At 49.0% G+C, this 13,858-nt stretch overlaps 1 protein-coding gene across 1 annotated transcript; it reads left to right on the top strand.

Annotated features, from left to right (window-relative positions):
* Positions 1-4,914: 4,914 nt before the first annotated feature.
* CETP (cholesteryl ester transfer protein) lies at positions 4,915-13,466 on the top strand. The gene is made up of 16 exons (XM_021541177.2): positions 4,915-5,089; positions 6,070-6,184; positions 6,917-7,051; positions 7,503-7,573; positions 7,992-8,079; positions 8,186-8,255; positions 8,536-8,596; positions 9,165-9,256; positions 9,825-10,004; positions 10,467-10,517; positions 10,857-11,024; positions 12,404-12,471; positions 12,590-12,632; positions 12,721-12,790; positions 13,127-13,212; positions 13,303-13,466. The coding sequence occupies exons 1-16, from the start codon at positions 4,945-4,947 to the stop codon at positions 13,375-13,377; spliced, it is 1,518 nt and encodes a 505-aa protein (XP_021396852.2). The 5' UTR covers positions 4,915-4,944; the 3' UTR covers positions 13,378-13,466.
* The last annotated feature ends 392 nt before the right edge of the window (positions 13,467-13,858 follow it).

Raw genomic sequence — 13,858 nt, 5'->3', positions numbered from 1 at the left:
CAGTTGAGAGGAGGTCAGTTTTGTTACACCAGACATATCCTGCATAAGCCTTTGAGGATGTTCCTGGAGGGAGATGCCCACTTTCTTGCCTTGATAATGGTGTAGTGCTGCTCTGGGAATTGTAATCTCCCAAAAATTGGCATCTCCAGGCTTTTGCATCCTCTCAGTCTGTGTCCCTGTGGCAGGCACAGGGTGTGGGTGACAGCCATTCCCCTACCCTAGGCACAGCTGCAGCTCACGCCTGAGCTGCTGCACTGGGTGTGCTCCACATCAAGGGTGCTTTGTGGATTGTGGGGTTTTCTCCCTCAGGGTGTAGCAAGCCATCACTCGGGTGTCTTGGCAAAGTGCCTAAATTAACAGAGCCGTGCTTGTGCTCAGTTTTAGCAGGAGAGAACAGTTCCTGGCACCAGAAATAAACTGGTTTGATATACTTAAGACAATGAGCACATAATGCTGGATTACTTGTGAAATCTCTAGTCTGAAAATTTATATGAGACAGCAAAACATCTGTTGTCTTGCAGCTTTTGCCGTTGCCAGGAGCAGGCCAGATGGATTTAAAACTAGTTGAAAAACTAATGGAGTGTAGCTAATGCCACTGCAGAGATGCAGTGAGAGGCCTGGACCTTAGAGGAGATTTCCCTAATGGTTCTGTGAAATGTATAACCTCTGCCATTGGGGTGGAGGGGAGCCATGACTGCAGCAGAGGCCACATAATGTTGAAGTAAATCCTGTATAATCCTGCAAAGGCAGCTGCCAGTGGTGTGTGCCCAGGCAGGAGCACTGGGATGTGAGGGAGCAGTGCCTGACTGAAGGCTCCAAGCACTTCTGACTGAGCCAGCCTGGTGTTATGGGGAGTTGGGAGTTTGGGGTGGCCCTAACCCTGTCACTGAGCCCTGACCAGTGGATGCCTCTGGTTACCTGAGACCCTGGGAGCGAGCAGAGACAACTGAGGCATGAAAGGAACTGGGGCAGCTCAGCTTGGGGAGATGCCAGTGTAAACAGTGAGGTATGTGAGGGGGGAGGGCCAGGAAGGGATAGGGCCAGGATGCCAGCTGTGGCTGCCAGTGGGCATGGCCTGAAAATGAGGGAATCCAGGTTAGACAAGGCAAACATGAGCCTTGAGCCTTCCAGAGCAAGGCTGTCCCCTCTGCTGGGACAGAAGCTGAGAGCCCAGAAGGGGCCTTGAGGCTTGTGGGTTTAGAGGGCTGGGTTTGCCTTGGCTCACTCTTCAAGCTCTGATTCTGCTGCCGGTTTAGCTCCTCTGCATGTGAGCTGCAGCACCCGACCTGTCCAGCATGCATTGTGCAGGGCTCCTGAGAGCAGGCAGGTTGTGGCAGTGAGAGTCCTCTGAAGGTCCACAGGGTGGCAAAGTGAGCAGCAGGATGAAGCCAGCTCCTCTGCTGCTGTGTCCCCTGATACACGCTGGCAGCTGCTCCTAGCTGAGAGCAGTTCTCTGTTCCCACTGAAAAACAAGTTGGAGAAAAATGTACAGTCTGTTTTTCTCAGACACCTTTGCTCTTGTTGTGCAGACTCCTAACAGGCTGCTTACTTGGGGAGCCACTCAAGTCCTGTTTGTCACTATGGATATAGTCCTGTCCTCAGCTCTTAGAACATAAAGCTCATGAGAATTGATGCTGAGTAGATAAGCTGTTGCTCGTGGTTTGGTTTTTTTGTGTGTGGTTTCCCCTTTTCTCTGTTTCATTTTTGCACTGACTTGCCTGCTGTCCCTGTTCTCAGCAGCCAGGGGCATCCTCACAGCTGTGCAAGTGCCCAGCTGAGTGTTACAGCCTCCCTCTGCTCTTTGTCCCCTGATCCATTTCTAGCTGTGTGTCTGGTGGGATTTGCAAAGCAGTGCACACAAACTGAGCCTCCTCAGAGGCCATCCCAGCACTCCCCCCGTGTTACCAAATGTGCCAACTGCATCTTCATCACCTCCCTCCTGCCCTTCTGCTGCACAAGAATAGCTCTTGAAGTGCCTGCTAGTGTTCCATGTGGTGTGAGTTTCAAATGGAGTGATATCATGGGCATGAAGCAGTATGTGTGACAACCCCTCACAAACCTGCAGTGAGCTCATGTTCAGCTGCCTGCCTGCCTGGACAAATCCTGGGAAATGTTGCTTCAGTGACCTGTGCTGCAGAAGAACCTTCCCAGCTTCTTACAGTAGCACTGAAGGTTGTATTTGCTCCTCTTTCAGTCTGGATTTGCCAGTGCAAGGTCAGTGCCACAGAAATGCAGCACTTCCAGCTCCAGCCCAGCTGCCCTGGGCACCCTCAGCTGTGAAAAGCCTAAGCTGACCTGTGTGTGCCAGCTTATTTTTCTTTTTTGAGGTTGTTATGGATAATACTGGTAACAGAAGAGAAGGAATTGAGTCGCTTCAGGAGAATTTGGAGTTGCAGTGGGGAAGCCCTCCCATGGGGTCAGGACATCACCCATGGACACTCCTTCAGAAAAGCCCTCTCTTTATCGTGTGATGGTGGATTCCAGGTTTCTCTTGCTTTCTAAAGTTTTGAGAGTAACTCAGATAATACCAATTTCATTTGGCATCACAAATCTGTATTCAACCATTGCGTGGCTTTAATTGATGTAACTAGTTTACAAAATAAATCTCATTTGAATGTTATTTATCTCAATTTTATAAACTTCTAGGGCAAATGGGAGCAGTGGTCTTTGGGCTGACCGTGCTGCCAGCCCAGGGCTGTCCTGCAGTGTGAATCCTGGCAGTGGTGCTGGAGCCCATCCTGCTGACGGGTGCAGCCAGCATACCTGGAAGGCTCTCAGGAAGCATCTGCAGGGTAACACCAAATGTTTTGGTCAATGCAGCACAAAGATTAATGGCACTGTGATGTACCTCTGCCCTGGACAATGTGGGGAAAAACAACCCCAGTTACAGGACAGTCCACAGCAAGGTGGAGTACATGTGTGCACGGCTTTCAGATAAAGCCTTACACAGCAAGAATTTATCAAAACATCTTCCAGCATTCCTTTTGCAGCTTGGATGTTTAACTTTTCTTGGGGGTTTAAAGCCTGCCCTGCCTCCTGCAAGCCAAAATTAAACTTTCCTTAGGCTTTTAAATCTGACCTGACTTGTCCTAGCCTGACCTTGCACTGGGAGGAGGGTGGGCTGTGGTGTCCCTGCTGCCTTGGCCTCTGCCTGGTTACTCCAGGACAAGGATGCTCACAGCATCTCTGTGTTCCACATGCTTTTGCTATTGTAGGCAGAAACTCTCCAGCCTTCCTGTTCCCTCTGGAGGTCAATGCCCAGCAGTTCCCTGTTCACCTTTTCTCTGAGCTCTGGCTGGCTGCTGACAGCAGACTGCAGCCGTGCTGGGGCAGGGAAGCTGGCCCCTAGGGGAGCTGGGAATGCACTGGATCTACCAGGACCAGCATAATGGGTCTGGGGTCTTGGACTTTGTGCCTTTATCTACCCTGGTGACAAAACCCCTGTGCCAAAGTGCCAGTTTTCCCTTTTCTCCATGCTGATGTGAGTTGCTGCCCTGGGCAAAGATGTGGTTGTGGCCTCCTGGGGCCGGCAGGATTCCCTATATGCCAAGCATTGGCCACTGTGCCCACACCCCTTAAACTGAGAGGACATTAAATAGAGCTGTTAGATGGTTAAATCCTCTTGAATTCCAATTCTTTTGTAACATGCCCAGGCTCTGTGCAGCTGCCCTGGGAAGAGCTCTCCTGGCCAGGGCAGCGGGGTTGCTGTGACAGCTGAGACGATGCCATGGAAGCTCTGCTGCTCAAGCACCTGCTGTCTTTGCACACTGAGTTTCCAGCAATTAGCTGTTAATTTATAAAGCACTTCGGGCTGACTGCAGGCAGTCTGTCCATGGCCACCACGCTGCTCTCCTGGAGAAGCCTGGAGGAAGCTGCAGATGCTCGTCCTTCCTCGGGGTCAGTGACCGTGAGTGCCTCCCGCGGGGTACCCGAGGCCGTTCACTTTCTCAACTCAGGAAGAAAACAGCACGGCAGGGTGGGGGCTGCTGGACAGCAGGGACCCTGCAGGAAATGTGCTCACCCTGCTCAGAGAGGACGAGGCATCTGCCCCTGCAGCACTGCCAAGCTCTTACCTGTCCTTCTCCCTCAGCCTTTTCTGGCAAAAATGTTCAGGGGAGCTGTTGTGAGCCTTCTTTCTGAAATAACCCCCCTCTGTCTTGTGCTGGAGGTTGTTTTGGGGTGGGCATGGGTCCCAGCAGCACACAGAGGTGCAGGAGGACAGTGGCATACAGGAGTGGATGTGAGCTGGCGTTGCTGATGTTCCCCAAACAGCAGCTGAGAGTCTGGGTGCATGAAAAGCTCTGCCTTAGTGGAATGGTGGCAAATCAGGCTGTTCACCCAGACAAGAGGCAAAAAGCATCCCAGTCCTGTGATCATGGAGATTTCCAGGGGTGTGGGAGATGTGGGTTCACCCAGTGGTAGCAGGAAATACCCCTGTCCCAAGGAGTGTGCCTCAGTTTCCCTGCAGTGTGTATAAAATCAGTGGAAGGGAGAGCAGTGAATGATGTAGGTACCTTTCAAACAGTGCTTTGCTGGGGAATTACTGCAAGAATACAAAATAAGGAATATTTCTGCATGAAGACAAAATGATGAAGTGGCTTGAGGCAGCATGTGAGGCTGCTCCCTTGACTTTATCCTCTTCCACTCTCCATCCCCCTCCAACTTTTTCCACCAACCCTGGTGTGTCCATGTCCTGAGTTAAAGCAGTCTTGGCAGGAGCAGCGAGCCCTGCAGCCCAAACTCCTGCTTAGGGAGGAAGGCAGCGTGCAACATGACTGGTGTTAAGGAAACTATAGGAAGATTAGGAAATGTGTGATGAGTTTTGATAAGTGGAGGAAGCAGGTCATGTCCTGCTTCGAGTGGGCTCTGCTGGAGGTATGAAAGCAGCCTCTGCCTCCGTCAAGAATCACTTGGTCTCATCAGCACTCTCTGCTCTGGCTGAGGATGTGCTGGGCTGGCAGGATCATGCTGGGGGCCTTCAGCATCTTTCTGGGGCTTGTCCACGCAGCAGCAGCCTGCGAGTTTGGGCCCTTTCCCTACAGAGGCACAGGGATCGTCTGCAGGATGACCGAGCCCGCGGCGTTGCTCTGTAAGTGCCTCTCCTTGGGGCTGGCTTTGCCCCAGCTCTGCCAGAAATCAGTGACACATCAGCCAAGTGAGGGGGTTTCTTGCTTCTCTGTCTCTTGTGCAAACACCTGCCTAGGAGGGCAGGTTAAAAGCATGAGCAGGCAAAGGAGTTTGAAAATTGTCCCCATCCTCGCTCCTCAGCCACAGGATTTAGCACTGTTTCTGTTGGGGCTTGGCATGCTGTGTGTTTGAACAAATGTGTGTTTTATTTCTCTCCTCATTGCAATCTCATCTCCCGGGATCAGTAAGTAGAAGTGGGAAACAGGTTCTTGCCTGCTGTGGGCTTATTTGCAAGGATCTGGGAGTTTTGCATGTGGGAGAAGAAATTAATTCTTCTGTGGAGGGTGGGAGCATCTTTGTCCTGTGACATGTCCTGAACTGTGACAGTGGCACATGCAGAGAAAGAAGTATTCATGCTGGGCTGAACTAACAGAGGGTATTTCTGGAAGAAAAAAGTCCTGTGCAAGCATGTGGCTGAAGCTGAGGATGGAATGGGCTGTGTAATGTTCAGAAAATGGGCACAGAAACATTTTCAGAATTTTTTCTTTGTAGACCTAAGAGCTGACTACAATACAAGTAAGCAGATACAAAGCAAAGCATTGGGGTAAAGTCAACAGCTTGTGTGGTGTAAGGATGAGCACAGCCCTGACTTTTCCAAAATCTGCTCCTGAGGTGTGTGAAAGCTGGCCATGACTCCCTGGGACAGCTCCCACTGCTGGCTGTGAGCCACACAGGCTGTTGTCCCTTGCTGCCATCAGCTGTCACAGTTAGGCATTTTAAATTTTTTTAATTTACTCTGAAACTACTTCTAGTGCTTCCTGAATCTAACGCAAATGCCTTGGACAAAAGCCTTCTGCAGTGCTTTAATCCCGAGCTCAGGTCTGGCTTTGCAGCCAGGACAGACTGCAGTTTGACATCCCTGCCCTTTTCTTCCACCAACAGTGAACAAGGAAGTGGCCCAGGTGATTCAAGCAGCCTTCAGAAACGCCAAATTCCCAAACGTCACCGGGGAAAGGTCCCTGCGGCTCCTCGGGCGGGTGGCTTACACGCTGAGCCAGTGAGTGTCTGTGTGTCTGTGCCAGCAGCTGATGGGGCACAGGGGACCAGAGCTGGCCTGGGGGCAGCTTGGATCATCAGCTCCTGGGGAAAGCAAAGGTCTGGGCTGTGGCAGGCACAGTTTTGGATCTAAGCCTCACAGACAATTTGCATGTTAAGGTTTAGGCTGCTAATGTGTTATTTAAGAGTGATTTAGTTTTCCAACTGAGTGGGAAGGCAGTGTGTAGAGCTTATTTCTGACAGTGGGGATGGGGAGTCATGTCCCTGTGGGCTGGGGCACCTGTGGCCACCGTGACAGATGGTGCCCAAGGCACATTGAGAGGCAGAGGGGACCCATCCGGGGCTGCCAGAGCCACCCCTGTCATCAGGATGCCACTTGGCTGTGCTCTGTGACAAACCAGGCTGGGTTTCACTTTTATTTGGGCATCACAAATTCAGTGGTGTACCCACAGAACAGACATCCTGCCATGAGCAGGGCTGCACAGAGCACTGCAGTGAAACTGGGCTGCATTGTTCCACATTTCCTGTTTAAATAACTCCAAGACCTTGTATCCAAATATTGCTGTGCACCAAGGCTGGGCACAAGCATCACTGTCACTGCCCTTGTACCTGACCTTGGGATTTGCTAAAGCTTCAGAGTCTGGCACGGGTCCCTCAGAGATCCCATTCCTCAGGAATAAACGCCAGCAAACAGCTCTGGGCTGGGGACAAACTCTGTTCCTGCTGTTTCCAGCATCCAGGTCAATGATTTGTCCATCGAGAGGAGTGAGGTGGAGCTCAAGGAGGACAGTGCCATCCACATCTCCATTAGGAACGTGACAGCCCTGTTCAAAGGGAGCCTGACCTACGGCTACGCCGGGGCCTGGTTGTGAGTAGGGGCTGGGGCTGCTGAGCTCTGCTCCAGCTCTGCTGCTGCCCCTGGCCAGGCACAGGGGCTGCTCTGCTCAGTCTCTCTGGCAATGCCTGCATTATTCCTGCCTGAGACAGGGTTTTGTGCTCTAGCAGTGCTCCTAAACCCCATCTTCTTTCTGCTTTTCTGTCCTCACCTTGCATGACAAGACCAGACAGCCAAAGCAGAGGAGTTGACTTAGTCTCTCCGCTTTGCTGTTCTGTAAACTCTGAGTGCATAAAAAGTGGGGGGTTAATGCTCCTAAGTGCCACTAAGGCAGCAGTTTGCCATGATTTAAAGCTGTGGTGTGCTGGGGGCTGGCCCACTGCAGTGCAAGGACTGGTGTGAGAGGTGTTATAAAATCCACATCTGTCAGGGAGAAGCTGATCCTGGCTCAGGTTCCTAAATGTTCCCTCTTCTGCCATTACAGTTTGCAGCTTTTTCATTCAGTTGATTTTGAAATTGAGTCTTCCATTGACCTCCAGCTAAATATCAATCTGAGTAAGTATGCTGCAATACCCAAACACTTTGCAATTTGACTAAATGCCCTCTCCACTCTGGTTTGTGGGTTGCATGTACTGTCCAGGTTCTCCTGGGTTATGTTAGGACACAGCTGAGTCTCTGCTGGGAGGAGCTAGGGGCAGCTGGCAGGTATCCAGATGAAGAAGGGTGCCTGGCAGACCAGCTCAGCTGGAGCTGTGAGCAGAAACCATCCAGGTGCCTGGTAGCCCCACCTGCCCCAAACTGGCAGAGTCTGGAATCTTTTAGAAGCATCCCCTGGGAGATGTGGGGAGCCCTGGCTGGCCCTCTGCAGTGATGCCCTGCTCCAGGCCTGCAGTGTCTGCAAGGTGTACTCTTCCTTCTCCTCTCAGTAACAAATCAACTATTTTTTTTTCTTTTTTCCTTTCATCCCATGCAGTGTGCCAAAAGGACAAAGTGGCTCCTGATGCTTCAGACTGCTACCTGACTTTCCACAAACTCACACTTCACCTTCAAGGAGACAAGGAGTGAGTCTGAGCCCTTTCAAAACTGAGATTTATTGTCCCCCTTGCTGGTCCCCAAATGCCACCCACCCAAGTGTGCGGAGCTCACTGTGCTCCCTGTCTTACACAGACCTGGCTGGCTGAAGCAGCTCTTCACAGATTTCATCTCCTTCACTCTGAAGCTTGTCCTCAAGAGGGAGGTAAGGTCAGCCTGTGCATTGAGGAAAGCTCTGTGTATCCCACACACTTTTTCTGCCCACAAGACAGCAACAGTGACGTGCTAGTGCTCATGAAAAATAAGACAAATAAATTGAATCCACAATAAAAAAGCAGCTTGGGCAAAGTGAGAGCTGTTGCTGACCCTGAAACTGTCTAGGGACTCTGACCAACAGCTCCTAAATCTCAATGAGACCCAGCTCTGCTCAACAGTGCAAAATCCTACCCCTTCCCCTAATTTTCCCCCTTCTTTTCCTCATGTAGGTGTGCAAGGAAATAAATGCTGTTGCTCAGATGCTGACAAATTATGTAATTGATTTAGCAGGTAAATATTCTTGTTTTTATGCTTTCTTTTTTTATGTACAGCTTTTAATGTTTGAGTGGTAACTACATCCATCAAAAATGTCCCTCAAAAATGTGTGTGGAATCCCAAGCCCTCAGACAGCAGCAAAGTAAACCTTAGTAATATAATGTTTGGTTTTTCTGCGTCAGGTTGATCCTTTAGGATGATTACACAGATTCAAAGGCATTTCAATTAATAAAGAATTTCTCTTCAGTATGTACTGATCAGCTGTGCAGGAAGCTGCAGGACCAAAGTTAGCTAGAACAGGAGCATGTACTGCAGCATTAGGCATGAGGCTGTGCACCATCTGGAGATTTTCCCACTCCCAAATATCAGGGAAAAGGAGTGGAATGTAAAACTGAGTGTAATTATCCCAATTTCCCAGGGAAGAAACAGAGTCAGTGAGCTGTGGCATCCAAAGGACAGGGAATCCTTGTCCCACCCCTGTGTTCTTTCACACCACCCCTGTCACCACCTGCACCAGTGACTGTCACCAGCCCTGCTTAAGGTCCTGCTCCTGGTGTGAGGTTTTTGTGTTTTCTTCCTGCAGCCAATTTTGTCCAGGACAAGGACATCATTGTGGATATCTCCCTCACATCAGACCCTGTAATAAAAGCAAGATACATAGAATCCCACCACAAGGTAAAGCAACCCAGGCTGCTCAGACACCAAAGGTTTTCTGGCCACGGTGTGTTCTGGAGGGCTTGGAGGGGCTGGTTCTGCTGTGCCACTGCAGCTGGGCTGATGCCAGCCTGCTCCCTGCTGTGTCCAGCAGACCTTTGCCTTGCCACGGAAATGCAGGTGTTGGCTTTTTGTCCTGCCTCCCATTGTTATTGGACACAAAATGAGTACACAGAAGTTCGGTAAATTCAAAAGAGAAAAAGACTTAGTTTTATTCAGATGTCTGGTATTTATAGAATTCTAAAGGTGACCGTGGATTGGAGGATGGAATTACCACCTCTCCAACTACACTGGTCTAAAGATGGATCAATAATTTATCTTTACCCACAGAGAAATATGTAAACTATTTTATTTATACATGAAATTGCGTGGGAACTCTTTCAAACATGTAAACATTATCAGAAGGCTAAAGAAGTTTTACGAGCACTTTAAAATTTTCAAAAAAACTATAAAAGAAAACACTTTTAAAAATCAGGACAACAGTCTCCCTGCTGCTTGCTGTGGCCAGCACACTTGTTTTATTTTCCAGGGCATTGTGCTGTACAAGAACAACTCCAGCGTGCTCAGCGACTCGGTTTTCTCCCCGTCGCTGCTGACCGAGTCCCGAATGCTCTACTTCTGGCTGTCCGAGCACAGCCTCAGCTCCCTGGCTGCTGCAGCCTTCCTGGATGGGCAGCTGCTGCTGCACCTCCGAGGGGAGAAACTGCAGGTCATTCCCACAGGGGTACCCTCCTCACCCCACCCAGCATATTTTGGGGAGAAAGTGAAAAATTCACTAAATATGGGTTTCGGTGAGAGCTGGTTTCTGTGGGAGATAGAAATCTACAGTCAGTCACTTCATGTGATCCTGGAATTGGTGCCCTCTTGTCAAGAGGGCAGTGTTATTCCTTGGAGGGATAACAGCAGCTGATAGGAAACTTGTCTGCTGAACTGTAGAGGGATGTGACTTTCTGGGTGATCGCTGGGATGTGATTTTCTGGGGGATCACTGGGATGTGATTTTCTGGGGGATCACTGGGATGGAAAAAAGGGTGGCACCTGGGGGAGCTCAGCCATGTCCTGCCCTGGGCACAGGCCCCACCTCAATGCTCTGGCCTGTCCAGCCTGCACCAGGAGCAAGCATAACTTTATATTTTGTTTTTTCACTCTCTGTTTCTGGTTTGCTTCTGAAGGAGCTGTTTGAGATGGAAGACACAGAAGTGCAGAGGAAGGCAGTGCAGAGGGTAACTTTTTGTCCTATTCAAAGCACTGCATGCTGAATGAGGAAATTTCAAATGGATTCTGTTGCATTGTAACAACTTGGGTCCTTCCCTTGGCAATCTGAGTCTTGGGTGGGCCAGATGGAGAAAAAGAGGGGCTGATGGAGAAGCAGTTGTGCTTTGTAAGGAGGATTTCTCCATCTTCCACGCTGGCACAGTTTTCCTGAAACCTGGCTGAGTTATTGGGCTTGGGTGAACAGGAGCTTGAACTGGGGACTGCAAAAGGAATGCAGCTGTGTGACAAGCTGGCATGGAATTAGCATGGAAAAAGCCTGACTCAACTTCTACTCCTTACTCAACCAGATTTTTCAAGGCACCTCCTACAATGACTCTGTGGCCAAGGTGTGGAGTCTCACCCAGCCCCAGATTTCCTTTCAGCCTGAAGGGACAGTGGTGAGGTCCTCGGTAGCAGTGGAGGTCAGCATCCTTCTGGCAGGAGAAGAACCCCTGGTGGCCCTGTACATGGAGAAGGTCAGTTCTGGCCCCTCCTGCCTGTGAACACCTCGGGACAGGCTCTGTCCCAGGTCAGCACCATCCTGGTGTGCAGGGACAGCAGTGGCAGGGAGCTTTGGGAAGGGTGGGTGGCTAAACCACGGGAGGTGGAGAAGGCAAATCAGTTTATTTTAACACTCCCATGTGCTCCTTAGACCTTTGAGGCTGGGAATGATGGTAGTGACCACGTTGGCTCAATGCTCCCTCAACTAGCCCAGCCCACCATCAGTGTGCAAGGTGGCCAAAGCAGCAGAAAGCTCTGAGGAGCCCCCATTAACATTTATCTGACACAGGGTAGTCTCCTTGAGATATTTAAGAGAAAATGAAGGCACCATGGGAATGTATTTATTTTGAGCTCTCCTTGTACCCACATTCTAGCTCAGGTCCACACTAAGAGTAGAGCTGTGACAGAAATGGACATGAAGCTCTGAAGAATGTGAAGCTAAAAATATGATCTTTTTCTCTATGGGAGCCTGTATGAAGGGTCCTGATTACACTGTGTTTCACCCCAAACTGCTTTGTAGTGAATCTAAGGGAGCAGAAAAGGAAATGCCAACAGCTTCCCTGTCATGGAAATCAGTGTGTTTGTCCAGTCTTGTAGCTGTGGGTTGAGACAGGCACGAAAACAACCCAAATCCCCACCTGAGCATTGGGCACATTCAATCTTAAAGGTTAAACCACAGCTGAGGCTAAATTTCTCAGCAAGTATCCCATGTTAGCAGGGTGTTAAAGGAAATATGCATGTTTGTTTCTTGTGCCCCAAATGGTATCTTGAAATGCATTTCAAGGATTGCAGAAGTACTGGACTATAGGTGATCCCCAAAACTGTGGCTCTTAGGATGAGCTCCTGCACTGCCAAAACCCCGGTTGTGATCTGCAACTGCATCACAAAATGTTCCTCTTAAATGAATGTTTACATGCAGACAACAGCAAGACGAGCCTAAGTGGCCAGAATTCAGAGATTGCTTTCTTTTTTCAATTTGGTTTACATTGAATTAACTACCTGTGGCAGCCTGGCTACCCTTAGGATGTTCTCTCTACATCCAGTCAGATGTTGAGATGGATGTCATTGGGAAACAGCACCCTACAAAGCCATTTCCAGTCTTGTGCAGGATTTACTAAATAGCAAAAGCCCAGAGGATGAGCCAGCCTGCAGCTCCAGAGACTGAGGCTGTGGGCATGAGGGGGGAGTTCATGGCATGCAAGTGGAGAAGGAAAATGCTGGCCTTCTCTAGCAATACCTGAAGGTAAAGCCAAAAGGATGTTGAACTCTGGCTCGTAGAAAACAACCCAAAATATCCAAATACAGCTCCTTGCTATAAGGCTATGCCTGAACCCTGCTGTTCTTCTCTCTGAAGGAAATCACAGCTACCATCCAAGCTACCTATGCAGAAAAGAAACTCATTTTGCAGCCTGTGGACTCCAGGTTGGTACTGTGCTCTCTTGAGAGTTGCCTCCTTTGGCCCATGTTTTAAAAAGCAGCACAAAAAGAGGATCTCTGCAGCACTTAGTGACAATTCTTCCCCTTTTTCCCTTCCCTTCAGAGCAGAGATTAAAGTGTTTAAATGCACAGCTGATCCAAGTGGGGTAAGTCCTAAAAAAAGTATTCTCTAAGCCATTAGAGGCTAAGCAACATATTTTTATAGCATTTTTCTATTAATTTTCTGGTTTTCAGGAGGACCCATCCATCCAAAGCTTCCTGCAGAATATGATCTTGGTTGCTGGCATTCCAGAAGTAACTTCAAGTGAGTTTTCACTTAGGGAAGTGTCAGCCTGCTCCATAAATTGTCCAACATCAGATCTCCTAAACCTGAGCACTGAAAAAATACACAAAAAACCACTGACAACTGGAAAGGGGATGTACCACATTTATGGTTTGAAATTCTGTTGATATATGTTTGAAATTTCTGCTGGATACACTTGGGGAATGAGGAACCCCGTGTAAATGGCTGGGAGAAAGGAAAAATTAGTTTTCTGTCAGGCTGAAGGTTGTGGGACATTGAGGCACAATTAGCATTTGGCAGCAGGCAGCAAGCCAGGATGGACATCCCTGTAACTGGATGGGTTTGCTGATTCCACAGGTATTGGATCAGCTCTGACTTCACTGATGAACAGCAAAAGGCTTGATCTCTTTGATATCATAAATCCTGAGATCATTACCAGACAGGTAAGCAGAGCTCACAGCTACCCAGTTCTCAAGGCCCTTCTGGGATTGTGGCAAGAGCTAAATATTTTCTGTTCTCTCCCCACTTTTTAGGGATATGTAATTGTACAGCTTGACTTTGGATTCCCAAATCATCTGCTTCTTAATTTTCTTGAGAAAAGTTTGTAGAGCTCATCCCTTCACAGAGGAGCACAGGAGCTTGTGTACAACCAGAGAAATTGTGTCTGAACCAATTAAAAGATGAGCTGCTTTAAATCGGTTTTGGGTGAATTTTATTTCCTTTTCCTGAGAAATACTCTAGGCTCTGTGCAACTGTGCTTCCATGGAGCCTTTCTTCTGAAAAGATTTTGAAGTCTGCTCCTCAATCCACACTATTTTTTCAGGATCTTTAAAGGGTTTGTGTTCTTGGGACTCAGGGCTGGGCTCTTGAAGTGCACAGGCTTTGGGTTAGCAGTCTCAGGAGGCAGCAGAAATGGGCTTTGCCACCTTTTGGCATCTCTGTTGTTACATTTTGGAAATATAGCACCTTTTGTTCTCACCCATCTCTGGGTTTTACTTCCACCAGAGTCCTCCTGATTTTGACAGAATCCAGCAAGTCAAATAATATTACCAAACCCCAAGTAAGCCTAGAACCAGCCATGCTAAAAGA

The sequence above is a fragment of the Lonchura striata genome, chromosome 13, assembly GCF_046129695.1.
Source record: "Lonchura striata isolate bLonStr1 chromosome 13, bLonStr1.mat, whole genome shotgun sequence".
NCBI lineage: Eukaryota > Metazoa > Chordata > Aves > Passeriformes > Estrildidae > Lonchura > Lonchura striata.
This window is presented reverse-complemented; position numbering and strand designations above follow the sequence as displayed.

What these genes read in the sequence shown, in the direction of transcription:
- CETP (XM_021541177.2), top strand. Translation starts at nt 4,945, where the DNA reads ATGTGCTGGGCTGGCAGGATCATGCTGGGGGCCTTCAGCATCTTTCTG. An exon ending in CCAGCTAAATATCAATCTGA is followed by an intron (nt 7,574 to 7,991) that starts GTAAGTATGCTG and finishes CATCCCATGCAG; the next exon opens with TGTGCCAAAAGGACAAAGTG. An exon ending in CTGAGATCATTACCAGACAG is followed by an intron (nt 13,213 to 13,302) that starts GTAAGCAGAGCT and finishes CCCACTTTTTAG; the next exon opens with GGATATGTAATTGTACAGCT.